The 26,038-nt window shown below is 41.6% G+C and overlaps 4 protein-coding genes across 6 annotated transcripts in view; 2 read left to right on the top strand and 2 right to left on the bottom strand.

Annotated features, from left to right (window-relative positions):
• Positions 1-1,795, top strand: part of daam1b (dishevelled associated activator of morphogenesis 1b) — a 40,096-nt gene extending 38,301 nt beyond the window's left edge. For both annotated transcript variants that reach the window (XM_076084274.1, XM_076084273.1), the window contains one exon: positions 258-1,795. In XM_076084274.1, coding sequence (XP_075940389.1) covers positions 258-476 — 219 coding nt within the window. In that variant the 3' untranslated portion in view covers positions 477-1,795. The remainder of the gene's footprint in view (positions 1-257) is intronic.
• Positions 1,796-1,985: 190 nt separating this feature from the next.
• l3hypdh (trans-L-3-hydroxyproline dehydratase) lies at positions 1,986-4,615 on the bottom strand. Of its 2 annotated transcripts, none has more exons than XM_076084256.1 (6): positions 4,554-4,615; positions 3,364-3,848; positions 3,111-3,280; positions 2,850-2,972; positions 2,602-2,739; positions 1,986-2,334 (listed from the first exon to the last, which is right to left on the bottom strand). In XM_076084256.1, the coding sequence occupies exons 2-6, from the start codon at positions 3,839-3,841 to the stop codon at positions 2,209-2,211; spliced, it is 1,035 nt and encodes a 344-aa protein (XP_075940371.1). In that variant the 5' UTR covers positions 3,842-3,848; positions 4,554-4,615; the 3' UTR covers positions 1,986-2,208. The 2 variants fall into 2 exon arrangements, with proteins under 2 accessions (XP_075940371.1, XP_075940372.1); XM_076084257.1 differs by lacking the exon at positions 4,554-4,615 and adding an exon at positions 4,089-4,529.
• Positions 4,616-6,636: 2,021 nt separating this feature from the next.
• Positions 6,637-19,944, bottom strand: LOC142942158 (voltage-gated delayed rectifier potassium channel KCNH5-like). The gene is made up of 12 exons (XM_076084371.1): positions 19,872-19,944; positions 18,292-18,415; positions 17,602-17,708; positions 17,361-17,489; positions 16,430-16,542; positions 15,784-16,176; positions 15,593-15,685; positions 14,803-15,232; positions 11,148-11,347; positions 9,868-10,120; positions 9,322-9,518; positions 6,637-7,785 (listed from the first exon to the last, which is right to left on the bottom strand). Exons 1-12 carry the CDS (start codon positions 19,942-19,944, stop codon positions 6,637-6,639), a joined length of 3,261 nt encoding a protein of 1,086 aa, XP_075940486.1.
• Positions 19,945-21,287: 1,343 nt separating this feature from the next.
• LOC142941661 (sphingosine-1-phosphate phosphatase 1-like) lies at positions 21,288-25,997 on the top strand. Its single transcript, XM_076083660.1, has 3 exons — positions 21,288-22,342; positions 24,142-24,231; positions 24,737-25,997. Exons 1-3 carry the CDS (start codon positions 21,665-21,667, stop codon positions 25,286-25,288), a joined length of 1,320 nt encoding a protein of 439 aa, XP_075939775.1. The 5' UTR covers positions 21,288-21,664; the 3' UTR covers positions 25,289-25,997.
• Positions 25,998-26,038: the final 41 nt, after the last annotated feature.

Here is a 26,038-nt window from a genome sequence, read left to right as displayed (position 1 = left end):
CATAAAAGTCCACTTGCTCTCAAGGATGAACTGATTCGATTTTGGTGGTCAAAGGTCACTTGGATTTTTGTCCATAGATCAAGGAATTCAGACACTAATTATTCCCATAAATGTTTAATAGGATGAAATGAGGAAGTGAGGACATTTTGGACAGACATGAATGTAAACTGTAACATGACTGGTTGGTGGAGGCATACACACCTGCGAGGCGGTAATTGTAGTTTTAAATACATTGATTTTTATTTCTGTGTCATCAGCTGAAAGAGCAGAGGGAGCGGGAGCGGGAGCGAAAGGCCCGGAAAGCGAAGGCAAACGGGGAGGACGACGGAGGCGAGTTTGACGACTTGGTGTCGGCGCTGCGGTCCGGCGAGGTCTTCGACAAGGACTTATCCAAAATGAAACGCAACCGCAAGCGCATCAACAGCCAGACAACAGACGCGAGCAGAGAGCGACCGGTCACAAAGCTCAACTTCTAAGCGGGGGTTGAGGTCATCGTCCTTGTTTCGTTCGCCCACCCTGCTCATTAGTTTCCCTCTGGGTCAAGCTGACATGCACATTCCTCCGCGCCCCCCCCCCCCTCCCCTCTCCTCTGTTCCCACCCGGCTCGGCCTGGCATCATCGCTGCAGAGCGCCACACACACACACACAGCACACAACATGATCAGACCTTTCATCCTCTTGAGAGTTTGATGTTAAACGGAGATGAAGCCAAAACATGTTGACGACCAAATCAGATAATTCCCGCCGAAGGATCGGCTTGGTCAAAATGAAATGTTTTAAAGTTGTTGCACAAGAGCTGGATGTTCGCCCCGCTGGGGAAAAGGTTCCTTCCGGGTGCAAGAGAAGCTCACGCTTGTATGACAGGAGCAGTTCTGTGCTGTTTTTGTACGTCTGAATCTATGCACAGAGTGAAATGTGCAGCTAGCAGACTCCTTCGGGGCTTGATGCTCGACCCAAACAGGAAGATGATTCCATTAAAAACACAAGGGGCCATTTTGTACGAACTGATTTCATAGATTGAGAAAGGCTGCTTTCATGCCCGAGTTGTCCGAGAAAGACTGAAGCTGAACTTCCTCTTGACCCTGCCGGTCTCTTGCAGTCAGAACCATCACAGGACTGAGGCGCTGTGCTGTTAAGACAGACGTGGTGTTTGGACTGCAAGTGACGCGGCTGAGAAGTTTCTTTTCTATTCATCATTATTGACATGCAGCATTTCTATATCTGATCACTGTATGTTTTATTTGAAGTTTCTCCCTGTTAAGAGCTGGCCTTAACGTTGTTGTTCTATTTGTTGAGTGGGTACTCTCAAAGGCCTGGGTCTAATCTGCAGTTTCTCTACAAGTGTGGACACTCATGTCATAGATTACATATATATCTATATACATAAGGTTGCGGGCTTGTGACACATGCACATATAAATTCATAATTACTATGCTGAATGCTATTAAAACAATACCCAGTCGATGCAATACACTTATTTCCCCTCTCCGAAGGGAATGCCCTCCTTTACGTATTCATTGAATATATGGAATATGTCTTCTGTACTCTGGCTGGATTTACACTGCGACAGAATAAGACGCAACACCCTGGTTTTAAACTCTGCGTGATCCACATGTGATGTTTTCATTCTTGTAGAAAACATCACATGTGGACGTGAAACCTTTGACTTTAATTTGTCCGCTCGGCTTTGTGTGAATCCATCCGGAGTCAAACGCCTCCATTGGACTTTTATAATTTAAATATTGCTTTCTATTGTACAATGACCTGATGATGATAATAAATGGGAGAAACAGTTTTGAGTTTTTGTTGCATTCAGCTGCTAAGCACATGCACTTGAATGAATTATGATGCAGTGTATGATAGGCACTGGGCTCATGGCTCCATCTAGTGGTCAGTAAATGTTACTGAACAGAAAAACTAATCTTAAACCAGGTTAGTCCTCGTGAAAGGTGGATAGTTTCACCCATTATTAAATCAAAACAAAATGGTAAATACTTATTTATTGATCAAATCCTCAGGCTAGACATTTGTCTTACATAGAAAACTAATCTAACATTTTGTCTCTTTAACAGTTTATTACAGATCCAATTCTCTTCTTGGAGAGCTTTGAGATGTTCTATTGTTTGTTAAGCTACAAAGCACTTAATAAGCAGTTTCAAACACTTTTTTAATGTCTAACCATGTTTGATGACAACCTGTAATTGAGGCTCACTTCAGTAGAAAACCCTGAGTCAGCTCGTCATCTGGCTCCTGCACAAAGCACGAGACTCCGGTGTAAAAAGCTCTGCCGGCAACCTCCACCACTACAGCCCTGAAGTCTCCATAGGTGGTCTCCTGAACACAAAATCACAAACATGCGTCTGTTAACAGAAGGTTGTAAGACACAACAGCAGAACCACAATAACTCATTGACGGCCTGAACTCATCCAGGCATCTTAGAACCAGTGACTTGTTCACAAACTCTTATTTGTTTAACTTTGCAGTGATTGATTCCACCAGAGGAGACTTAAACTTGTTTCAAACTGCTGCTGACCTTCGGCTAACGGCACATCTTAACCGTGACAGTAAACCCATAGACCTTTCAGAAGGAACCTCTGGTACCTCAACAGCTTTCCCTGTGAACTGGGATCCAGTGGCTCCGCTCTGAAACGTCCTGGTCTGGTTCAGCTGGATGAGACCTTTGTGATACTGAAGGGCCACTCGGGCTGTAACACCAGAACCAGTGGGGCTCCGGTCCACCTGAGAACACGTTAAAACCAGTTGAAGCCAGCTTTCAGACAGCTCCTCCACCCAAGTGTCAAATAACAAGCTGTGTTTTTGTTTTCTCTGGACCAGTGTCTGTAAAATACCTGAGCTTCAGCGAACACACAGATATTGGCGGTGGGATCGGAGGAATAATCATCTTTGCCGTCAGTGAGGATGGTGCCATAGAGGAAGGCCAGATCATCACTGGTTGGGTGGTGTAACTTCACCTAGATGAGAATAACACCAAAATGTCAAAACGCAATGTGAAATCAACAAAGGCTTCGCGGACAGTCCCTTTGCATACAGATACTGTTGTCTGGGGGTATTTTGTCATGTTTCTTTTCCTCCGCACATGAACTTCTTACCTGAGATTTGACAGCGTTGGTCACCGCTGTGGCTGCGTCTACCAGATCTCGATTCCTGGACTTGGTCACATTGAGGCCAAACCTCTGGGCGTCTACAAAGGCGTAGAAGGCTCCTCCATAGCTGATATCAACCGTCACATCGCCAAACCTTTCCACCGTCACTGTCACATCTGGTCAAAAGTAATTTAGTAAAACCAGGGGCATAAAAAAAAAACCTCTCCTGAAAACAGTTTCTTCAGAGTGAGTGTCCTACCTGTTGCAAACACAAACGCTGGCACGCTGAGAAACCTCACTCCCCCCGTTTTACCATCAGAGTACTCGACAAAGGCCTTCACCAGCCCACAGGGACAGTGTATGTTCACTTGAGTCTCCGGCGACTGTGGTTCTTTCACCAGTTTGTAGTCCACAGCGTAGCGCCCCAGAGCGATGACGGCGTGTCCGCACATGGTGCTGTAGCCCTCGTTGTGCATGAACAGCACCCCCAGATCGGCCTCGGGCATCTCGCTGTTCACCACCAGGGCTCCGTACATGTCGTAGTGTCCCCGCGGCTCGTACATCAGCACCCTCCTGAGGTGATCCAGATGTTCCCGGACATAACGCCGTTTGGACAGCACACTGTCACCTTTGACCTCTGGGTAGCCGCTGCGGATGATCCGTAAAGGCTCCCCGCCTGTGTGCATGTCAACCACTGAGAGCTTGTCTCCCACGTGAGGGGGAAGCAGCATTTCCATCTCGGAGCTGATTCAAAAATAATAAAAACAATGCAAATCAGAAAGCTTGTTTTCTAACATAGTTTTCATTATTGTAGATCATTAGAATTATCTTTTCTTTGAGGTTTCCTGCTCCTACTTTCATGAATGTGATAAAGAGCAGTGTAATAATGTAGCAACTAAACATCCTTGTTCCATCTATAGTTAGGTAAATGTTCTCAGATGTGCCTTCTATTACAGTGGTACAGTAAATTGTCATAAAGTTCACCTGGTCCTTCTTCAAGAAGCTCCTCAGCTCCTTGTCTTGCACCATATCCTACTTCCTCGTGCTTATGTCTATTCTTAGACCTAATTATGTCTATTTACGTCTCATTCACTCTCTTTGGACAGTTAGGATCCCATGTTGCATGATTCTCTTTGCAAAGAAGACCCTTTTGGGTTTTTTCTCACAGTCTCCTTCACATTCATTCTCCCCAAATGTACCACTAATGGCAAAATCACTCCTACACACGAACAGACGATGACCAAACTTCCAACAGCTGTTACATTTTAGCGATTTGGGAAAATATTGCCTCAACGACACGTCGTCCAAGAACACTCTATATCCGGTGTTACGGTTTATCAAGCGACCCTGTTAACTGGTGACACGTAGCCGTCCTCGTGAATGCAGCATGGTTTAACTTTGCAGTACAGTGTCAACCCTTCTTATATACGGTCTATGGTCAAAACATACCGGATTCCACGTTGGGCAGTCTTATGGGGAAACGAGTCCGCTCGAGTTTGACACGTGGGTCGTTGTTTACGTGTTGAAACAGGAAGCGAGCACGGTGCAACACAGTCAGCATTATTTGAGTTCAAGCCATTGTTTGCAGATTTTTTTTAACTTGCTTGATAAATATTTTTAATATGTATTTATAATGTAAGAGGTACTATCTCTATATCAGCGCAGAGGAAAACTAAAAATTTAATTTTGGAAATGTGAAGACGTCCGATCTTGCTAATGCCAAAAGTGACGATGATTCCAAGTTGGACACCTTTCCTTGTTCCTGTGCCCTCTCCCCAAATGTCTTATCTGTCTCCATTTTCAACTATTGAGTGAAAATAATCCGTAAAAAAGAAGAAAAGGAGTAACTATATTTAACTTGATTGCAACAACTGTTCATGTTCACAAATACAGCTTTGACTCACTTTGATGAGCAACATAAAACATGTTAAAGATAAGAAGAAAAAAACTCTGTGCATGTTGCAGTTTTCAATGCTTTTGATTTAAAGACTGACTTTTGTTGTATAACAGAGAAGACTAAACAACAGATGGTGAGCAGGCATCGGTTTTCATTATTCATTTCACTGTTTACAGGTTCCCTGGATGCATGCAACAGCATTCATACATGTAATATAAAATAGATGTACTGAATAATAGACCAACAGCCACATGCTTTCATCCTCACAGTTCGTACAGAGATGATTCAGTCGCACAGAAAATTAAAAAAAAAGATCTTGAACTAAAACTGTAACCATGCTGTTTGGTCATGTACATCATCGTAATCATCTTTGCACAACCAGAATAAACAAATGCAAACGCTTGCATGACAAAGAGCAGTGTCCGTTCATTTAGATTTGCATAGCGGTGGGTGCTAAATGTTTTAAATTGATAAATTGCATAACTATTTCATCTTACAGGTAGTCAAAGATATAATCATTCATACTGAAATAAATATTGCAATTCAACATCAGAGCAAATATACCTGAGCAAGAGGCATAGTTACATGAAGGGATGTACAGTAAGTACAGTAATGTACAGCTTTTTACATGTCAAAATATGATCATCTTGTTTAAGGAACATAAGTCTTTCCCAAAATATAGAGATAAAGATATTCAACAATAAAACTCTATTAAAGCACCTATTCCTATTTCACATGCATGCGGATGAAGCTCAGACACAATATAAAGAGTTTCTAAACAGTTCATACAATGAATGCATAGTGCAGTGACAGATTCAAATGAGAAAATTCTTCCATTACCCCCTAAAAAGGGGTAAAAGTCAAACAGAATTAATGTTTCTACTGTAAAACATATGCTCAAAAACCATAAAGAGTTGATCATGTCTCATTAAAACAACCCTGAATGAGGCTTTATTATTGTAAGGCACATAATATCGTTACCTGACAATTAATTCCGTAACTAAAGGGAGACGTATTTAACACTTGTGGAAACTCAGACTGATAAAAGTCAGAGCAGCTCCTGCTTTCTCTAAGACAGCAAGTTCAAGCTGGTTAAATAATCATGACAGTTATGGCAGGTGAACCTTCTTGCTTAACCTCTTCTCTGATGTTCTGCCACAAACTATAAATTAACAATAAAATGAAAGTCAAGGAAGATCATGGAAATGATAGCTTTACAAAAAGCCTTAAACTCAAAATATGTTTTTAAAAATGTGACTTCAGCTCCTATCAGGCTCACATGTTTCAACAAAAGCCTTCATCAGAGTATCAATCATGAGATAAATAGATACGTTGTTTTATAATGCCTCTACAATGTATTTATTTCCTAGCAATCAGTAATTCTTCCTGTTTGGCATTCTTAAATCTAGTATACACAGGACCATAAAAGTGCCTCACACGTCAAAGACTGTTAGAAAAATCCCTGTTTTTTTGAAGTGTTAATGTAACATTATAAAGGGATTCCTGCATGCAGTGGTGGTGTTTACTGTGAGACATTTCTTTGGCAGGCCAGAGTCCAGCAGGACATGCAAACTGGTGCTTATGTAAATCAGTTTTTTAAGATATCCAGGTTATGGGTTTTCAAATCAGTAAATTTCAAAAAGGCCCATCGTCTGCCTTTGGTGTGACCGGCTTGGAGGCAGCGAATGAGTCCTGATATTTCACTCTGGCCTTCGGGGAAGAGGTCGGAGGCAGTGAGAGTCTTCTTCTCATCGACAGCAGCCTGAGGATCTCGCTCACCTGAGACTCGAGCACCGACAGGCGGCCGCTCAGTTTCTGAATGTCTGCCTTCAGCTCCAGCTTGGCCTCATGCAGGGTGGCTTGAAGGAGCGCTTGTTCAGACACCGGCTGAACAAAAGAGTGTTTGAGGGAGTCGACCCCGAGGCTGTGCTCAAACGGGTTTCTCTCCAGAGGGCTCCTTTCCATCGGGCTTCTTTCAAAGGAGCTTCTCGAATCTCCGGCTCGGTCGATGCGCAGATCGCTCTTTGTGATACCACTGTCACAGGAGTCAGTTTTGTGCAGGGCGCTTATTTCTTCACCCGCCTCTCCAGCACTGTTGCCCACCTCTGTGCTCCCCGTCTCTCCACTTTCCTCCAATTCCTGGTTCTTGTTGGCGGCTGCTAGCCGTTCTGAGGACTGGGGTCCTTTCTGCCACTCCTCTGCTTTCTGTGGCTTCTTTTCTGGCTCGACAGCAGGAGGCGGTGGTGCAGTTGAAGCGGCGTTTCTAAACTTTGCCCAGCCTCTGCTGCCAGTAATGCCACCTACAGCTCCCTCTCCACCTGCACCACTGCTCTTCACAGGGCTGTTGACCCTCTGACAAAGCTGACTCTCTGCACCGGGCCTGGCTGTAGTCTCCCCGGCCTCTTGTGTGCAGCTTTGCTCTGACGTCTCAGCGTGGACAAACGCTTGTGGAGGGGCAGCCATGCTGCAGCCGCTGCCTGCGTTCCCCCCTCCCGAGCAGGGTGCATTATTCTGCACCGCGGAGCTGTACTCCTGCTGCTGAGGAGATGCAGACTGACACTGTGTGTAAGAGTTTGATTCGGAGTGACGCTGGTGCTGCGGCTCCACCTGTACACAGTTGTGATCAAAGTAAGAGTGAGACTCTCCCGGTGGTTGAGTGTCTCTCTGCTGTCTGAACCTCTGGAACAGCTTGCGGACTGGGTGGTCTTCAGGAATACAGAGAGTCACCTCGTTTTTTCGGCGCTCCTGCTCCCTCTTCACATCAGCAATCTTTCTGAAGATTATCTGCAAGAGGGAGAAACTGTGCATGAGGACAACAATGTAGGATGTTCACACAGAGGCCGCATTTACATTCCAATAGTATAGAGCTCTAGTTGGATGAAACAGAGCATACATACATACATACATATATAATGCAGCTTTAAAGCCAGGATACGCATGTAGACCTGTTGAAATATTAAAGAACTGAATGCAGCGATGCATGAGGGAAACCGTTAATGGAGCCATAATGAAGTAATGGAGCGATATCTAGGCCCGGAGAATCTCTGGATTCCCTCAGAAGACCAAGAAAGGAAGTTGATGCAACTTATTAGAATGTCACGTGGACTTTGCAAACATGTTCTGAAGGAACTGTGGTATAAATACAAGAACCTCGTGTTCATGAACTGTTCAGAATTCAAATTATTTTCACGTGTGAAACACCAACTCTCCTGAATACAAAAGCGCTGCTACATTCCCTTTGTCAGTTCTATCAATGATTCAACCCCCCATGATGAGTGTTTATAGGACTTTTTTTAAGAATATGATATCGTCATGAAACTCATCTGTTTCATCTGTTTGATATCATGCACAAAACGCAGAAAATCCCGCTGAAAATGAGAGGAAATGGTTCAAAATGTTCTTGAACAACACACAAAAATAATTTGAGGAGTTGCTTTCGGACACTTTTAGCTTGTACTCATGTGCAGTTAAGATGCACATGCATGCAAGTTAACTGAGTACATAACAGTAGAGAGGGCAGCGACTGATGGTAAACCCATGCAGCACAAACTGTTTCTAAAGCTGCTCAAATCAATAATAGATTGCTTTGTTTTCACTGAATACGTTTTAAGAAAAATACATAAATCTTTCAACATGTAGCCACAATTTGCCTTGAAATTGTTTAGATTTAGAGCTGCTTCACTGACCGTGGGATTTCAGTATCTGTTATTACATAAGACCTCTCTTAATGGAGCTGCAAGAAACTGGAAAAGTCGGAGGAAATTTAAAGTACATAGCTACTTAAAACATAATAAAATAATTATAAACCTCCGTGTTTCTGTTATGGTTTGACTGTATTCCTGAACTTTTCTCGATACAGAGATTATATATGAATGCCACTCTGTTTAATTCCTTCATAAAAGCTTTTATATTTGTTAAAATCATGTTATTCAACTTTGTCTGACACTGACAGCATCCGTCGGTCTATACATTCTGTTTCAACTTTTCCCAACTCTATATTGAAGCTTGATGATGTTCACACAGAGCGATTCAAACCCAAGACTCCATGTCTTTTGTGGCTGCACCCATCATCAAATAGATTTACCAAAAAGTCAGCCAGAGCCTGACATACCTGGTGTGTTTGGAAGCCTCCTTCAGGATTTAAATTAGAGTTCTGTACGTTTCAGCGAAGTTTGGATGCAAAGCTGCTGATAATGTGACACCTTTACTGTCTACTCTAACAAAGGCATAACATGCCCTTAAAGAAAGCAATACGTCTACCATGAAAACCAAATGGAGAGAAAAAAAACCTGACAGCTATATTGTCCAGTACATGTTTACCCGTTTTCGTAGATTGCAGGTGAGGATGAGGTTGCGGGAGAACGTGTTGGCGAACGCCGTGTAAAACTCCAGCACCCTCATCAGAGCGTCTCTCCGGATGACGTGCAGGTCGCAGTAGGTCAAAGCTCGGACATTCGCACAAGCCCGGGCCAGCGTGGTCTCTTTCCAGAACACGTCTCCAAACACATCACCTTTACCTGGATGGAGACAGACATGATCACTGCGTTTGAAGGTAGGGATGCACCGGTCTGACTTTTTCAGTCCCGATAGTGATAACTGGGCTTTTGGGTATCGTCCGATACAAGTACCGATCCGATACCAGTGTTTTAATCAACAACCTGTATGCCTCACTGTGTGGAAGTGACAGGGATCAATCTTTTACGAAACATCAGACTTGACTTAAACATTGCTTTCTCAACTTTGTATAACAGCGCTTAATCATGAATGCATCTTTGCACTGAGACAACCTTTGTTCTAGTTTTATCTTTACCATCAGGCACAGATAAAACTTGACCCGGCCTATGTCGTAATATTGCGTTAGATTACCGAGTATTGCGATGACCTCATCGTCCTGGATGACTTCTAGTGAGCCGGAGACTACAAAGCAGAGGGTGTCCACGCTCTCTCCGACGTGAAAGATGAGGTCTCCAGGTGCACAGTGTGTGGTCTGAAACTCCACAGCTAAAGAGCGCAGACAGCCGTCGCTCGCCAGACGAAACGCCGGGTGATCGTTGAACACCTGCCGGTTGAGGTGGACGCAGATGTCCGCCCGCATGTCTTTGGGACAAATTGAGAGAACCTGAGAGAGATGGTGAGATATCAGGGCAGTTATCATCAGGTATCATACTGTATATTCATCATTAACATTTTCCAAAGCCAAAAGTCTTTCAGGCAGGCATGTCAACGACAATGGCGGAAACTGGTTTAGTAACACAGAAAACATTAGATGTTTATCTTTAAAGGTGCAGTGTGTAGGATTTGGCGGTATCTAGCGTCGATATTGCAAATTGCAACCAACTGAAACTTCTCCTGTGTGCAAGGCATTTAGGACAACTACGGTGGCCGAAGGGGAAACGCGAATGTCCCTATTTAGAGTTACTTTGGTTTGTCAGGTCTGGGCTACTGTAGAAACATGGAGGCCGGCTCCGTGAAGAGGACCCACCGCGTAAATAGATACAAACGTTTCATTCCGAGAAGACGTTTTTGTGGTCAGGACAAAGAATGACATCAGGAGCATTTCCGGTGCTCTTGGAGGGGAAAGTAAGTAAGTATAAAAAGGTAGAATATGCTTTAATCCACAGGACGGATGTGTCATAAGGGGTTAAAAACAACAAGCTTTTAATAAATATGGCTCCTACGTTATAAAAATACACCAACACACACTTGCCTTCCTCACGGTGCTTTTCCTTTCCCTTTTAAATAAATGATTCAGATTATTAAACTATCAATCTGCTGTTACTTTGGCCGTAGCTCAGCAAAAATATCCCTTTTCTAACACTTTATGATTATGTCAACGAACCCTGAGCTCAATGAGCAAGTGCACTCATTGATCTGCGGTGACCTTTGATGCTAGTTATTAGACTCCGCCCATACATCTCTATCTGTTTAAAATGAGAGCGTTCTTACTCTTTGAGTCATCAGTTTAACTTCGGCCTTCAAGCACACGTGTGCACAACGAATCTCCATCCAATCAGCATACACTATTTCCATTTAACAACATTTTAATTACGGTATATATTAAGTAGATTGTGAACATTTCAGAGTTTGTTACTAAAATGGGACAATTCATGAACTGTTACTGCTAACAATGATAATAATAATCGTACCTTATCTGTGTCAATGCCCTTGGACATGGCCCAGGTGGAGACGATGAAGTCCATGACCCTCTCACTCAGACCTTTGGGAACCTGATAAAGCTTCAGGAAGTCGCGCACGTTGTTGCACATCTCATGGTAGCGGTTTGTGTTGGTGTACATCTGCTGGAAGATGGTGGTGACATTTCCAAAAATGGTTGCATATAGCAGCGCTTAAAAAAAACAAAAAAAAAACAGGGCAGAGTCAGGCACAAAGCAGCCGGACATGCAGGGCCGATTTATTCAACAACATGAGAATGAACAATATGTTTTATTCTAGGAAACCATGTGGGATCATTAGGAGTTTGGTTCACATTAAGGTCTGAATGTTTTCAGGTAAAAAAAATTATATTTATAGGATTTGTATTCCACCTCACATATGACACATACTTAAGTGTTTTAATGTATTATAGGCATGTTCTAAGTTACACGTACCCCTTGTATCTTTAAATGACCATTATTCTTGTACATGCTGCAAATGAAGGAGTTCACAAGTTAAAGGATTGTAGCATATCTTAATGGATATGCATGTAAAGTGATGATTATCTTGGATGCATGATAAGGGATGGTTTTCATGTTTTGATCAATTTTAAGTAGGTTTAACCTTAAAATATTTATATTAAAACCTACATGGTCCATTAAAAATACCACACTTTTACTCTAACATCCCATTAGGTCAATCATTTGACTACTTCATTACCTTAATAACTTATTATTAAACAATTCATTAATTTATCTATTCCTATTCCCTTTAATATTATCATTATCAATCCTTGTTATAAGGTGTAAACTAAGGAATGATTTATCATGTTTTTGGAAACAACTTTCAGGGTTTTTACTCCTCCTATGCAAATAATCTGAGTAGCGGATTGAGTGTTTATAATGTCATTCATAATGCGCATTTCCTCAGTAAGAGTTCTGTGCTGCAGTGACCTCGAAGAGTCAGTCAGTATCTCTTATCGTGAGGTTTTACCCACTCAAGAGGAAAGAGTCGTCTCCAGTCGCCACAGCAGGATCACAGAGGTTAGGATACATATCTAACGTGATGGCTCATTGTCCTTTTACTACACTGGAGCCTGCAGGCGAGCTCCCCCTTTCTTCTCTTCCTCTCGCATAATTCCTGTATCTGTAGCAGGAGATTTATCAGCCGTAATTGAACCTGACACTTCAGTGTGACTGAGTGATCTTCGTGATCGAAGCACAACAAGAATAATGGGTGGTTAGTTTTGGAAGTACAGACCTTGAAGCGTGGCCGTCAGTTTGTGTTTCCCTCACAGTTTATGTTGCATCACTTTACATGCTGTTTTAGAGGAGTGGGCCAAAGGTTAGTGAAGGAAGGCGAGTCGTGACGGAGGAACTGTAAGCAAAGGCTGGAAGTGGAAGCAGTGACACTGAAGGTGAAGCTATTACTGTAACTGCAGTGGGTGATGGAAATAATACAGACACCTGCATAAAAATAGATTTCTATTTATATGCAGAGGTTCAACGTTATTTAAATGAGGCTGGTTTGACTCATTGTTTTAGATGTAATAGTCTTAGTGTAAAGTTAGAAATATGACACTGAGAGACAATGTGGACTGTTTATAAGCCAGTAGTGTTATACAACATGCTACGGTCTTTAGCACTGATTCACTTGTGATTCCCTGCTACTCAAGACCTTGACTTAGTAAGCTTGATCTAATTTACAGTTTGGTGTTATTCAAAACTGCAGCTCCACGGGATCTGAATCAAAACCATATACAGAATGTAACAAATATACTGTACTGTGGTTGCTGTTGAGATGGTTATTTTACCTGGACTCAGTAACCTCAGTTTACTGCATGACCAAGCAAAAAACATTTATTCCTTGAGTTTAAAACCATCTGCTTGAAGCAGAGAATGGGCCTGAATCATTTCAGTATGAGTGAATTAGCTCAAAGACCATGCTTTTCTGATAGAGTAGTAATGATGACTAACCTTCAGACAGACCTCCATAGAGCAGGCTGTGATGGACGCTGAACATGTCACTTTTTATTATCGACAAAACTGAGTCCTAAACTCTCCCCGGTGGTTCAAACAACCAACGAGGCTGCAGCTTAATGGGAATTACACGACCGGAGTCAAGAGAGCCTGTGAATCCCTGAATACTGTAAAGAATAATGTCTGTACCTGAAATTATCTGTTATTAGAATAAGATTTAAAGTGCCAGAGAAAACTACATCTGTGCATGCATGTGTCTATGCATGTGTTTATTGTGATAAAAGTATGCAAAGTACATCAAGTCAAGATGAAAATCATCTAAATCAACACAATTCTGATCTCTGCTACACCAAATGTGTATTAGTAAGAAAGCGAGTCAATGATTCTGAGCTTGAATTTGACTTTGTATCTGTGCAGAAACCTGCACATCTCCACCATATGTTGCTTTACTGGCAGCTGGCAGACAGCCAGCCGGGCTGTAGAGCACATTACTGTGACTACTAGCATGCAAGTAAATGCATCCAGATTGTTTCGGCTCCTGCAAAGGTTGTACTGGCATATTAGGAACGGATGAACGCATGAGCGGGATGGAAACGGCATCAAAGGATGAATGTATCGTCTGCTGTAGAGTGAGGGGGGAAGATTGAAAAGTGTCTCATGCTGTGCAGCTGTTGTTCTACTGGCATAATCACTTCACACCTGCAGCTGCAGACACAAACCAGTAGCGCATATCACTATAACCAGTCGGCAGAAATCCTCTCTTTATTGGCAGCTGTCACTGTTACACGTCGTGGTAGCTTGCTAGCTGGGCTAGCTATGGCTAAATATTAGTCCTGTGCTGCTTAGCTAAGACAAAGTTGCAACGACAAAACCAGGAAATTCTTGCATTCTATTGTATTTATATTGAACTATTTTCATAAAGTTGATACTTGGCTCTTATGCAGTGTTAAATGTGCAACAGCCCACTGCCTTGAACTTGAACTTAATGCCAAATGCAGCTAAAATACCAGTGTCTAAACTGATGTATGTTGATAGGAAGCGGCATCTGTCAATTAGACAGTAAGGGCCAGTAGAAATGGTACGTCACTGAGGTAAAACACACAACTTTTTAGGGAGGCGAGAGAGCGCACATCATAACTGATGCAACCTTTTTGAATTGTGTGTGTGCTTCAGCAGACATCGCCTTCATACTGTACCCCAGTGAAACAACAGTGGAGCTGCTGTTCTTTTGTCCTCTATTCAGCTTTATTTAGACTGTCAAGGTTGTGCTGTGCATCCACTGAAGTAGAAAAACAGCAGTCACTTTGATTTAAGCTGGTCTGAAAAGCTTCGCTTGAATTCCACTTGACAAACTGTCCACGGGCAATTGATACATTTGAGGGTTTGTGCCATTTGTCAGAGGCTTGGAAGAACACGGGAACGATTGGAGGCCTTGTGTTAATCGTTTGAATGTGTGTGTGTTCATGTGATAGAAAGAGCTTGTATCTACATTATATTAGACGGCTGTGTGACTCCATTAACTGCTCCATTAACCACCACTCATACAAGGACCAGTGAAGATACTATTTGTTACGTCAGATCAGATCTATTAGACTTGTGTTTCTGTTGAGATCTTATGAAATGTTTGGAACGGATAATAAACACAGCGCTTAATGTTGGAAGTACTTACAGCCCACCATCATCATAGCCACAGAGAAAATCTTCTCTCCATCTGTGGCCGGAGCGATGTTGCCAAATCCGATGGTGGTGAGACTCGTCATGGTGAAGTAGAGAGAAGAAATGTACAACGTGTCCTTGTTGGGACCCCCCTCCCACTGTCCTGTACCGCTGGCGTTGTAGCGGTAAGGAGTCCCAATGCTCAGGGCCAACTGGTAGAGCCAGCTGTCTGTCTTAATGGTGTTGGTGGTATAATCGATGACTTCGTTGTCCCCGATGCTGTACCAGATGCAGGCCAACCAGTGGGCCACCAGACCGAAGACGCACACCAGCAGAACCAGGACGGCTGCTCCATATTCCAGGTAGTGGTCCAGTTTGCGGGCCACCCGGCCCAACCGGAGCAGGCGGACCACCTTTAGGGAGCTGAACAAACTGCTGAGACCCTACAATGATAAAGTAATCGGCAAATATTTTGATGATCATTTAATTAAACCACAATAATCCACTTTTAATCCACAATATTTTCAAATGTGACTATTTTCTGGGTTTTGTAGTCTTCTATGATTATGAACTGAAGATCTTTCGGTTTTAGGCTGTTGGCCGGACAGAGTACAGAGTATTTAAATGTTTCAACTTAAGTTTTGGGAATTTATGATTGGAAGTTTTACACAGTTTTTGACATTTAATCGACCAAATGTTTAATTCATGGAATACACACAGCCATTTGATCCATTGTCAATATTAAAAAAATATATTGACTGAAGTAGCTTGAAAATATATATATATTTTTTAAACTTCCTTACTGGGAATAGAGAGTCTTCTGTTCGTGTGGCGTTCCTGAGGAAAATTGAAGACTCATGAAGATGACTTGCTTGAGACGAAGATGTGATGACATCCTTCATAGAAACAATCACAAATGTTTCGATATTTTCATGCAGTGTTAAGTACCAACACGTAAACCATTTCAGCAATGCATTAATGCCAATCCACTCACCTCATTTACGTGTTCGAAGGCGTTGATGATGTCGTAGGGCAGACAGGACAGCAGGTCGATGACGAACCACGTCTTCAGGTAATTCATTCGTATGAGCTTCGCGTCTGAAATCACCTCCCCAGTAGGACCCACAAAGGTGGTGTGGAAGTTGAGCACGATGTCAATCAGGAAGATGATGTCCACGATGCTGTCCAGCACCAGCCAAACCAAATTGTTTTGCTTTGTCTTAAAGGAGACGTTGTAGGGCACCATGATGGCGGTGTAGAAGGTGAGGATGAGGATGACCCAGTCCCAGGTGGTCTTGAAGGTGCAGTAGTGGAGGATGATGTGTGGAGGGGTCTTTGGGGCCTCTTGTTTGTACTGAGGGAGGATGTCTGACCCCAGCTGAAGAGCCTTTATTGAGAGGGAATATTTAACATTGCGAGTACAAAATCACATGCTAAGTGCAACAAGGAACAGCATCATAGATCCTTCTAGTGGTGCAACTTTTAATTTGTCTGTAAAACGCTGAACAATTTTGGGAAATATACTAATTTCAGACCCTGGATCTTCTATCTTTAAGTCTCTTGATTTAGCTTGTGGTATTTATAGGTAGATACGTAGCATTTGACACCAAACTCTTCTTTTAGATCTGAACGCTCCTCACCTCAGCCAGTCTGGAGGGCTTGTGGCTGACCTCAGTGCTCAGCGGTGCTAACTGCTGCACCAGGTTTCGATTGTTGGTCAGTGCCCGAGTCAGTCTGGCAAACTTTGTCCATCCTGCTCAGAGACAAAAAAAACAGACTGTTTCATGCAGACATTTTAATAACAATGCTGTAATGTGACTTTTTAAATATCGGCAATAGCAATATAGTGACCATTATCTTCTTGAAGAAAACACTTTGAGACTACATAACTGCGATTTAAATAAATTGATTCCCAATTGTTGGAAAATGATTTTCATTTTAGAAAGAACATCATTTTTTCATTTCATATGATTGAATGCATCATCCATTTGTTTTACTGTATTTCTAGGCAATAAAGAAGAAACAGCATTTGTTCTATATGCTGAGTACTTGATGGTGTTTAAATATTCACTATAAAAACATTCAAATTCTATCAGCTGGCTGTGGACAGATTCTTTTATTCCCTCCGATTATAATCAGTATGTCTTACATTTACCATCCCCATGTGGCCCGAGTGTCTTTTGTTTCTGCTTGATGTATGTAAAAGTCTTAGTGGCACACTTAATCCCTTGGGACATGGCACCCTCACTGACCCGCACACACAACACCTGGACAGTTGTATGTTACATACCAGGAAACAAACGTCTGTTGAGTCACAGCCACTCGTACGCTCGAGACTTTGAGCTGCACTGCACCCTCCATGGCGTTGTTGGATAAAATATAGCTTTGTCTGGGCCTTAATGAGATATCTACTTGATGTAAATGCGTGTTGTAACCCTTTAGTGTGTGAAATAAGACATTAAAATGCCAGAAGTGGATGAAACCAAACGGTTTATCATGATTACACTTAAATACTGAATGCAGTCTGGCTGAAACCATTTGAACCAGACGCAAAAATATGAGCTGTCTCACCTTTAGTTGTTTCATCTTCAATCGGCTTTTTGAAAAGCGTAATGTCTCTGAAGGTGCAGAGGAAAAGCACCACCTTGTTGTTCTCATTTCTGATGGGAGCTACCTGCATGTAGAGCCATATCGGTGTTCCTGCAGGACACAGTTTAAATGAGCGTTGTGAGAGAGCACAAATGGAGACAAACAAAATGCATTTGATGATTTTTAGTTAAAAAAAATAGAGTAAATCTCTAGTGAAACTTACTATTCTTTGTATAGAGCAGCACCTCATAGAAATGGGACTCATAGTTATCAAAGGTCTGTCTGATTTTGTCTATACTCTTCTTATCAGTCAGGTCACCATACATGAAACTGCAAAACAAGGGAGACGGATACCAAACAGCAAAAGGGAGTGTGTTGTTGTTGTTGTTGTTGTTAGAAAGAAAGGAAGAACATTAAAGACAGACATCACTAACTTGGATTGAACACTTTTTCTTCTTCATCTTTATTGTAGTTGCTGCAAATCAGTGGTCACAGTTTTTTACAATGAGAACAGCAAGATTATTGTATTATTTTTGGTCCTCTGATTTCACCACATCCATAATTAATTAGTTGACCTTTATAAGATATATTTGTGTGTATATAAAGATCAGATCAGATTGTTTGGTGCCTTTAAACATCTGGACAGGGACAGCAGATGAAATGTAGCTTATTTTGGCAAAATGTGGCTAATTTACAGTATTTTTTTTCTTTTCTTGTGTTGATCAATGAGCACAGCTCTTGTCAAATAAACTAATATGATAAATCACTGCTCACTAAATAAAGGTATATTGGAATTGCTGGAGCTGAGATTCAATATGAAAAAGAAAAGGCATCAGCACACTGCGATCTGTTCTATATTCACTTATAGATGCAAGCTAACGGTCAGATCATTATACAACAAAAGGCATCTCACTTGCACGAGCTGCTTCTGTGCATGACTTCGGCTCTGTTGTATCCAGACAACTTGCAGAATCCATCGTTGCTGTAAACGACTGGCCACTCCACGATCTGTGCGTTTCCCAGAAGGAAACTGGTTTCTGCAAGAAAATACATCAAAAATACAGCAGTCTGAAACAAAACTAGTCAAGACTAACAACAAACCTGCAGACTTTAGGGCACCTGTTGGTCAACCTTTTGGGGGTTTTGTCAGTCAAAGCCGGTGTGCGTCCGTAAAGTCATTGCAACTGGAGTTATGCAACTGCAACCTAGTATAAACCGATTTTTAGCTGTGTTGCCATTGATTAATATTTTTAACAACTATGTTGTACATTCCAATAAAAAAATATTTGTAGAAATCTGATATTTAAATATATATATATATATATATAAATAGTCTCCTATAAATCCTGCTGCTGACCAGTGTCATGAATCAGAGAAAACCTCAACATACACATAAGTCTGTATCTGAAATATAGCAATCCTTCAAATCACTATAAAGCAAACTCTTCCACTACTTACAATTGTTTTAATAATCATATGTAATAGAAACAAGATCTTAAAGCAGCAGTAAACAATGATAATTAGACGAAGCCCTCAGCAGAAACAGTTGTTGATAATATGTTTATGTTCCACTCTTAATGCCAATTAAATATTGATGAGGAGCTGCAAAGCTCTCCAGCTTCACAGCAGTTTGGATGAAACTGCTGTCTTGATAGAAATGACTGATGACATGTTCTCCAATGTACAGTCAGCATTGAAGCTTTAAAACTTAAAGCATGTGTATCTTGAACTTAACTATTTATGTTGTAATCAATACATTCACTCTGCAGCTGCAGTGTTTCAGGGTCTGAGTGATTCAGACAATAATGACTGAATTTCAGATTATTGTAACAGACTAAATGTGTCTAAAATATACTACAGACTGTCAATCCCAAAGATATTTTCAATAATAATATTACCTTTCTGAAATATAAACAGCAAATACTAACAAATTTTATTGTATAACGACACAGTAATGTAAGTAAATGTAACAGAGGCACTATACAGATAATATAGCCGAAGTCACCAAACACAAATTATTTCACATTATAGACCCCCTAAAAGAAAATTAAAAAGGCGTTTGTAGGAATCCAGATAAACTAATCAGAAAAAGAAGCACATTAGAAGAGTAGCCCTTAAATCATCTTATAATGAGCAATAAAACATAAAATGGACTTTGACAGACCAATAAACGTTCTTGTTTCTATAGCTATTGATAATAATATATCGATATATGTCTTAATGGGTATCATAAGTATAGACTATTATACTGACTTTAGTTTATTAACCTAGATGATTTGGACACAAGACATATTGCATTTTTCATATTTTATTGTTAGGTAGTTGCACAAAAGTGGTAAGTACAACAGTCAAGTCTTAATTGTTGCTGCTTTATATTAAATAACATTAAAGGTTTACGTCAGCATCACATGCAGCCTTGTGCGGTACCGTGAGTGACATGCCAAATCAACATCCATTCATTATTATTTGTTTCCTTTCTCAGTTAAAACTCACCGCTGGAGCGCCGGACAATATTTTCCAGAAACGTATTCTGCGGAGCCACCAGTCCTCTCTTGCCCCCATGCATGATGAGGGTTCCGGACACAGACTCAGAGCTGCTCGGTGGTCGTGCTGTTGTTAACAAATACCCCCCTCAGATATCTGCCCAACCGGAGCGTGGACCACAAGTGTCAAGATCACAAGTATGAGATGAGGTACTTCCGGACTGAGGTTTTAGAAATAAAAACATCATTGCCAGATGTGGCATTTTTCCTCGTAAATAGCTACAACGGCTATTTAATGTGGAATCTGAGGTAAATGGTGCTTATTATCCCCAAACTGTCATTTTCACATCACATTTATAACCACGTTGTTCTACACATATGGAGTAACAGGATAAGCTTAGTCACAATACATAACTTGGATGGAGTTTTACCTGCTAAATGAAGATCAGTCTTCAAATATATCATGTACAAATATACATAAGAGTCACGCCAGCCTTATAACAAAAACATTAAAGTTGATGCTTTTATTTTGGAGGTAAATCCGCTATAATATCCCGGTGTTATTCTGGTATTATTGTCTGTGGCTTTTCAGACCTTTCATTTCTATTATATCTTTGTGAGAACTTAAATTTAGTTTTTGCTTTTAACATGGGTAGTAATTGGAGATTTATTGGTATGTGATGTGGCCCTACAATGCCTGATCGCTTTCCCTATCCATAACTAATAATATGTGGCAAAACGTTTTGAAAAATCAATTGGAAAACGTTTGTAATTGGAAATAGGTGTGTGTGTTAGTATAGCTTCAATCTATGGTATTTTGAATTTCTGAATTATTTGACTAATTCAGAAAATAATTAGAGCATTTACAAGTGTAGACCAAAATAGTTTACTGTCGGCCTACTTAAGTACAATTTTGAGGTGTTATGTTTTGAGGTAATAAACTTGATTATTTCCAGTTTATGCTACTTTATTCATAGCTACTGACGTTTCAAAGATAGATATCACTTCTTTAGTTTTCGCAAATATATTTATGTGACACTTGTAGTTATTAGTTAGTTTGCGGATAAAGATGGTACATAGAAAAAATAAGATCAGTTTACAAACTATAATGCATTGTTGTAGATTCATCCAGTAGAGTTGTTAAAGTAGCTCCACAGTGACCAGCAATGACATTAAATACTGCTTACATGTTCATAATCATCCAATAAAATAACACATTTATTCATTTTGGATGCGGGACTTTTAATTATGTTCGGGTGTTTTTCAATGTATTTTTTAAATTTAAATATAGTACCTGAATACTAAATCCACCACTGCTCATCCAATTCATCCAGGCAAATTTAGATTTTGTTTTTGAAATCTGTGTAATTTATCACAACTCCAGCAGGGGGAGCCCTCGAACGTTTTGTACATTAACCGACTGACATTAAGTCAAACGAAGAAGAAGAAGAAGAAAAAGAAGAAGAAGAAGAAGAAGCGTGAACACAGGAATAACGGCCTGACGCAGTTAGCTGGTGGCTGATTTTGAATTAGGAAGAAGAAGTAATGGTTAACTGTCACCACTTCAACGGACTTTGGATGCTGCCGTCCACGCCGATGTACAAGGTCTGTGAGTTGAATGCGGACTCCAGGTAGTAGTGAGTTGTAGCTGCTCCGTGCTGTTAGCTAAACCTCTGCCGTTATATTTCGTTAAGAGGAATGCAACGACCTCCGAGCTCCGCTTCTTCTTAAAAGCTCACTACAGGAACATGAACTCTATTTGTTAAGTGTTGTGCATTTTAAACTAACTGTTATTTGAAAGTCATGGCGAACGACTTTGTGAAGAAGTTTGTACAGATGTGTAATTATCTCCAAGACCCGCGCCATGTAGCGAGGTTTCAGTATGTCTGTGGCGTTAAAGGGACATTTCCGGTTGAACCGGCCAAGCCCGATAATAGTGGAGAAGACTGTCCCGGTCTGAGGAAGAGGGTCCACCAGGGAGGTCCAAGCTCGGACGTTGGTGTTGGGAATGGAGCAGCCGGGGATGCGACCGCACCGCCGGTTAACGGGATGCAGGCTGATGGTAGCGTCGTGCCCGATGTCGCTGATGTCGACCCTGACACCGCCAGAGCCAAACCTCTCCGGAGGAACTCTCTGACCGGAGACGTGGGTCAAGAGTTCCTGATCCAGAACAAGTTTCTGTTCTACCTGTTCACGTTTGGGACGGAGCTGGGCAACGAGATGTTCTTCATCGTCTTCTTCCCCTTCCTCTTCTGGAACATCGACGCCCTGGTCAGCAGGAGGCTCATCGTGGTCTGGGCCTGGAACCTGTTCGTGGGTCAGTCCACCAAGGACATGGTCCGCTGGTCCCGGCCGGCCTCCCCCCCTGTGGTGAAGGTGGAGGTCTTCTACAACTCCGAGTACAGCATGCCGTCCACGCACGCCATGACGGGGACCGCCATGCCCTTCTGTCTCTTCATGCTGACCTATGGCCGGTGGCAGGTGAGAGAACTCTTTAAACACCGTAATCCCATTTTTAAAACAAAAACACCCAAGATGCACCAGTTTCTGTTTTTCTTAATCTTCTATGATATGATGCTTAATAACTATCTTTGGGTTTTGGACTCCTGCTTAGACAACAACAAGCAATTTGAACATGTCAACTTGGGAATTGAGAAATTGTGTTTATGCAAATTACACAAACTACCCGAGACACTGCACACCAGGGTAGTATTCCAGCTGATCTAATGGGTTCTTAAACACAACGGGAAATATATATATACACTGTGCACACAGAGTGAGAGGAAGAAGGAACGGCCCCCTGCAGTGTTAATCCAGCTGTGAGGCAATACACTGCGTGGAACTGGAAATGTGATGTTATTACAGACTACATCTAAATGAACAAATATCTCTTTGCTACGCCAGTGTTGTTGTTTCAGAATCCAGCGTTCTAGCTGTGATATGAAGATGTTTTGATAACCCACAGGAGAGGTGGCCCTATGCACCAAAGTCTCAGAGTTTCAAGGGCCCCAAGAGCCACAGTTTCAAGGTTCAGGGAAGTAAATCTAAAGGAAAAAGACCAGAGTTCAATAAATACACAAGGCTTCTGAATCATTGTTAATTCTTGTTGCCTAGTCTCTGATGAACCTGGAGCTAAAAAACATTCCTCTGTTGAAGCCGACTGTTAAAACATGACAGGGTGTGTCAGAGGAGTGAATAGGTAGTTCATATTTTTAGGTAAACAAAGAGTTACTGTTCTACATTGTAAGACACAGAGAGAGAGAGAGGAGACGAGTGGATTTGACTTATGGGAAGTGAAAGTATCAGTAAGCACATGTTACTGTGAGCGTCTTTTCTGGTTAAGATGGAGGACAAGGTTGTTGGAATTGGGAGGGTGACTTCACCAAAGAGTGTAGAGTCGTATCAGAGAGCTTAAAGCCATGGAACTTTTCCACTTAATAACTAATTAACTTTAATTTCACGAGCGCCTTGATGGCAAGCCAAAATGAAACTTGGCTGATGTTGGGTTTCTGTGCAAGAACCCGCTCCAGTCTCTTGAGTTGTCGTCATTAATAACTTTAGTGTCTTTTAAAAGTCGAAGCCTAAACTTAAATGGGTTCACTCAGGGATTTGAATTGGATACAATGCATTCTTATCCTTTTGATGGGTCCCATGTGCAACTCTGTAATCTCTTAGTTAAATCATCTTGTGCACACGGTATGTTTAAAGATAAAAAGAAATGCATTAGCACAATTGCCCCAAAAACAAATGTAAGCATAGAGCCTAAATGCTCTTTGTTGTTGTTGTTGTTGTTGTTGTTGTTGTTGTTGTACTCTAGCATAAGATCTTTGACCTGAGTTCAGGTAGTTGTCTGAACTGATGTGGAATGTTGAGGAACTGACATCTCAAAGGATCAGGTTACGAAAGATAAGATGCGGGACCATAAACAGCTTCCACGGCAGGAGGCGGATTCAAAGTGTGTTGTGTTGATGTTAACATGCTGATGGTAGCATTTAGCTCAAAGCACCACAGTGTCTAAGTACAACCCTGTTTATTGTTTCCCCACAATGGCCGATGCATTAAATAAACCCACGATGCACTGTGGCTTTTGAAAGCTATTTCTGCTGACGGTGAATTCAGATTCTATGTGCATTTTGCTGGGCTAGTGGTCTCTGTCTCTGCATTACTGATGAAGCTCTTTGTTAGAAAACTATGATGTGGATTCTTGTATTTTTAAACCACCTTTCTAATATTAATATTTATATATATTACATGTTTTTTTTTAATGTTTCTGCTCCTAGTATCCCTTCCTCTTTGGCTTTTGTGTGGCTCTCAGCTGGAGTGTGCTGGTGTGTGTAAGCAGAGTCTACATGGGGATGCATTCTATTCTGGTAAGTATATTAAATACATGATGTGAAATAAATAATCCCTAAAAAGTGATGCTGCTCCACCTGAACATTTAGCCTCCACTGACACCTGAAGTCCAGCTCAGAAGAGGTCTGACTTGGTCAAACATGTTCTCTGTTTCTATAGGTAGACGGATTACTTCTTTTTTTTACTTCTTTTAACATAAATGCATAACATTAATATGCACGACAGCCACTCATGCCCCGTTTTTTATGTCTATAACATTCTCAGGAACTTAAACTCAATGATCAGAGGAAATATGTAAAGAGCCAATAAATACATTTGGTTGCCATGTTAGTATGTTGTTTATGCTCTGCAGTACAACAACAACTGATACAATTTGTTCAGAGTAACTTCTGCAATCAAAACACAATGAATCATGAAAGGGCTTTATAAGACTTTGTGTGTATCAGGCATGTATGAGTCAAATATCATTGCTTTCATGGCACATATGCATTGTTTACAATGGTTTGTGTCCCTGTGTTGCAGGAGGTAATAACTGGCTTCCTCTACAGCCTTCTTATTCTAGCCTTCTTCCAGCCTATTTTGGACAAGATCGACAGCTTCTACATGACGGACCACTTTGCTCCTCTTGTGATTATCGTGTCCCACGTCGGCCTCGGACTCGTGGCTTTCTCTCTGGACTCCTGGAGCACCTCTCGGGGTGACACGGCTCAGGGTCTGGGCACCGCGGCGGGAGCGGCCATCGCTACCTACGTGAACTATCAGCTGGGGCTGCTGCTGGATCCACCGCTGTCCTCGCTTCCTCTAACTTTACCACCGATCGGCACCAGTTTGGTGGTTCTCGCTGTGCTCCGCTTCCTCATCGGAGTCGCGGTCATCCTCATCACGAGAATGGTTATGAAAGCGGTGACTATTCCGTTCTTATGTCGCCTGTTCGCGCTGCCAACAGACGAAGTAAGACAAGCGAGGCAGCACATGAAAGTAGAGCTGCCGTACCGTTACATCGTCTACAGTGTTGTTGGTTTCAGTTGTGTCTGTGTGGTGCCGCTCATCTTTAGGATCTTAAACCTGGCCTGAGGGGGGGGGGGGTGGTTGTGTGTGTGTGTGTGTGTGTGTGTGTGTGAGAGAGAGAGTGAGATTTACTGCTGACATGTTCACCTCATGGTGAAGGCAAAGAGCACTTGGAAACATGCTGCTTGTTTCGACACATGATAAGGCTCAGAAACTGATTTAAAGAATACATTTGGTGATATTCTGTTTTTTTTTTTTTTTTGTACTGTCAATGTTCCTCTGCCATTGAGCTCCACTGACATGTTCCTTCAGTATGATGAGTTGATCCCACACACACCATTCTCTCACTGTTAATGCACCAAATGTGTATCAATACGAGGCTGAAAATAGTCCACAACAAATGTAATCATTACTTCTGTTTGACTTTCAATACTCCAGCTGTTTTAAGGTATAATTAAGCCCTTTGTTATTATGGACCAGTGTGCTTCAGCTCCAGGAGGCACAGATTAAAGAAAGTAGGAACATATTGCACCAAAGCGTTGTTGGTTTGAGCCTTTTTCATTTGTTGACAAGACTAATACAGAGCATCACCAGCCTTTATTCCTTTAGATCCACATGTGGTCGACACATTTAAGTGTTAACTGAAGCAAATATAAAATATATCAAATGTACTATCATGATGATTGCATTTAATAATGAGGACTATATTGTTCATTTCCATCCTTGATTTGAATTAAATAAGATGTTATTGGAGAATAAACCAAGCCATGAATCAGTAATGTGTGAAGTCGCTTAACTTCTCAGTTGTTGCCGTGC

Source organism: Anarhichas minor, unplaced genomic scaffold (genome assembly GCF_050575085.1).
Source record: "Anarhichas minor isolate MPS153535 unplaced genomic scaffold, ASM5057508v1 ptg000136l, whole genome shotgun sequence".
NCBI lineage: Eukaryota > Metazoa > Chordata > Actinopteri > Perciformes > Anarhichadidae > Anarhichas > Anarhichas minor.
Note: the sequence above shows the minus strand (reverse complement) of the source record. Positions and strands in the feature narration are given on the sequence as shown.

Bases quoted from the DNA above. Each gene is read 5' to 3' on its own strand.
- LOC142941661 (XM_076083660.1), top strand. From the start codon at position 21,665: ATGGCGAACGACTTTGTGAAGAAGTTTGTACAGATGTGTAATTATCTC. The intron at 22,343-24,141 runs GTGAGAGAACTC...TTCTGCTCCTAG, and splicing joins TGACCTATGGCCGGTGGCAG to TATCCCTTCCTCTTTGGCTT. The intron at 24,232-24,736 runs GTAAGTATATTA...CCTGTGTTGCAG, and splicing joins TGGGGATGCATTCTATTCTG to GAGGTAATAACTGGCTTCCT.
- LOC142942158 (XM_076084371.1), bottom strand. From the start codon at position 19,944: ATGCATGGGGGCAAGAGAGGACTGGTGGCTCCGCAGAATACGTTTCTG. The intron at 17,490-17,601 runs GTAAGTTTCACT...TGTGTCCTGCAG, and splicing joins GCTGCTCTATACAAAGAATA to GAACACCGATATGGCTCTAC. The intron at 15,686-15,783 runs GTGAGTGGATTG...GTTTCTATGAAG, and splicing joins CCTTCGAACACGTAAATGAG to GATGTCATCACATCTTCGTC.
- l3hypdh (XM_076084256.1), bottom strand. From the start codon at position 3,841: ATGGAAATGCTGCTTCCCCCTCACGTGGGAGACAAGCTCTCAGTGGTT. The intron at 3,281-3,363 runs GTAGGACACTCA...ACTTTTGACCAG, and splicing joins AGCGTTTGTGTTTGCAACAG to ATGTGACAGTGACGGTGGAA. The intron at 2,740-2,849 runs GTATTTTACAGA...ACGTGTTCTCAG, and splicing joins GTGTGTTCGCTGAAGCTCAG to GTGGACCGGAGCCCCACTGG.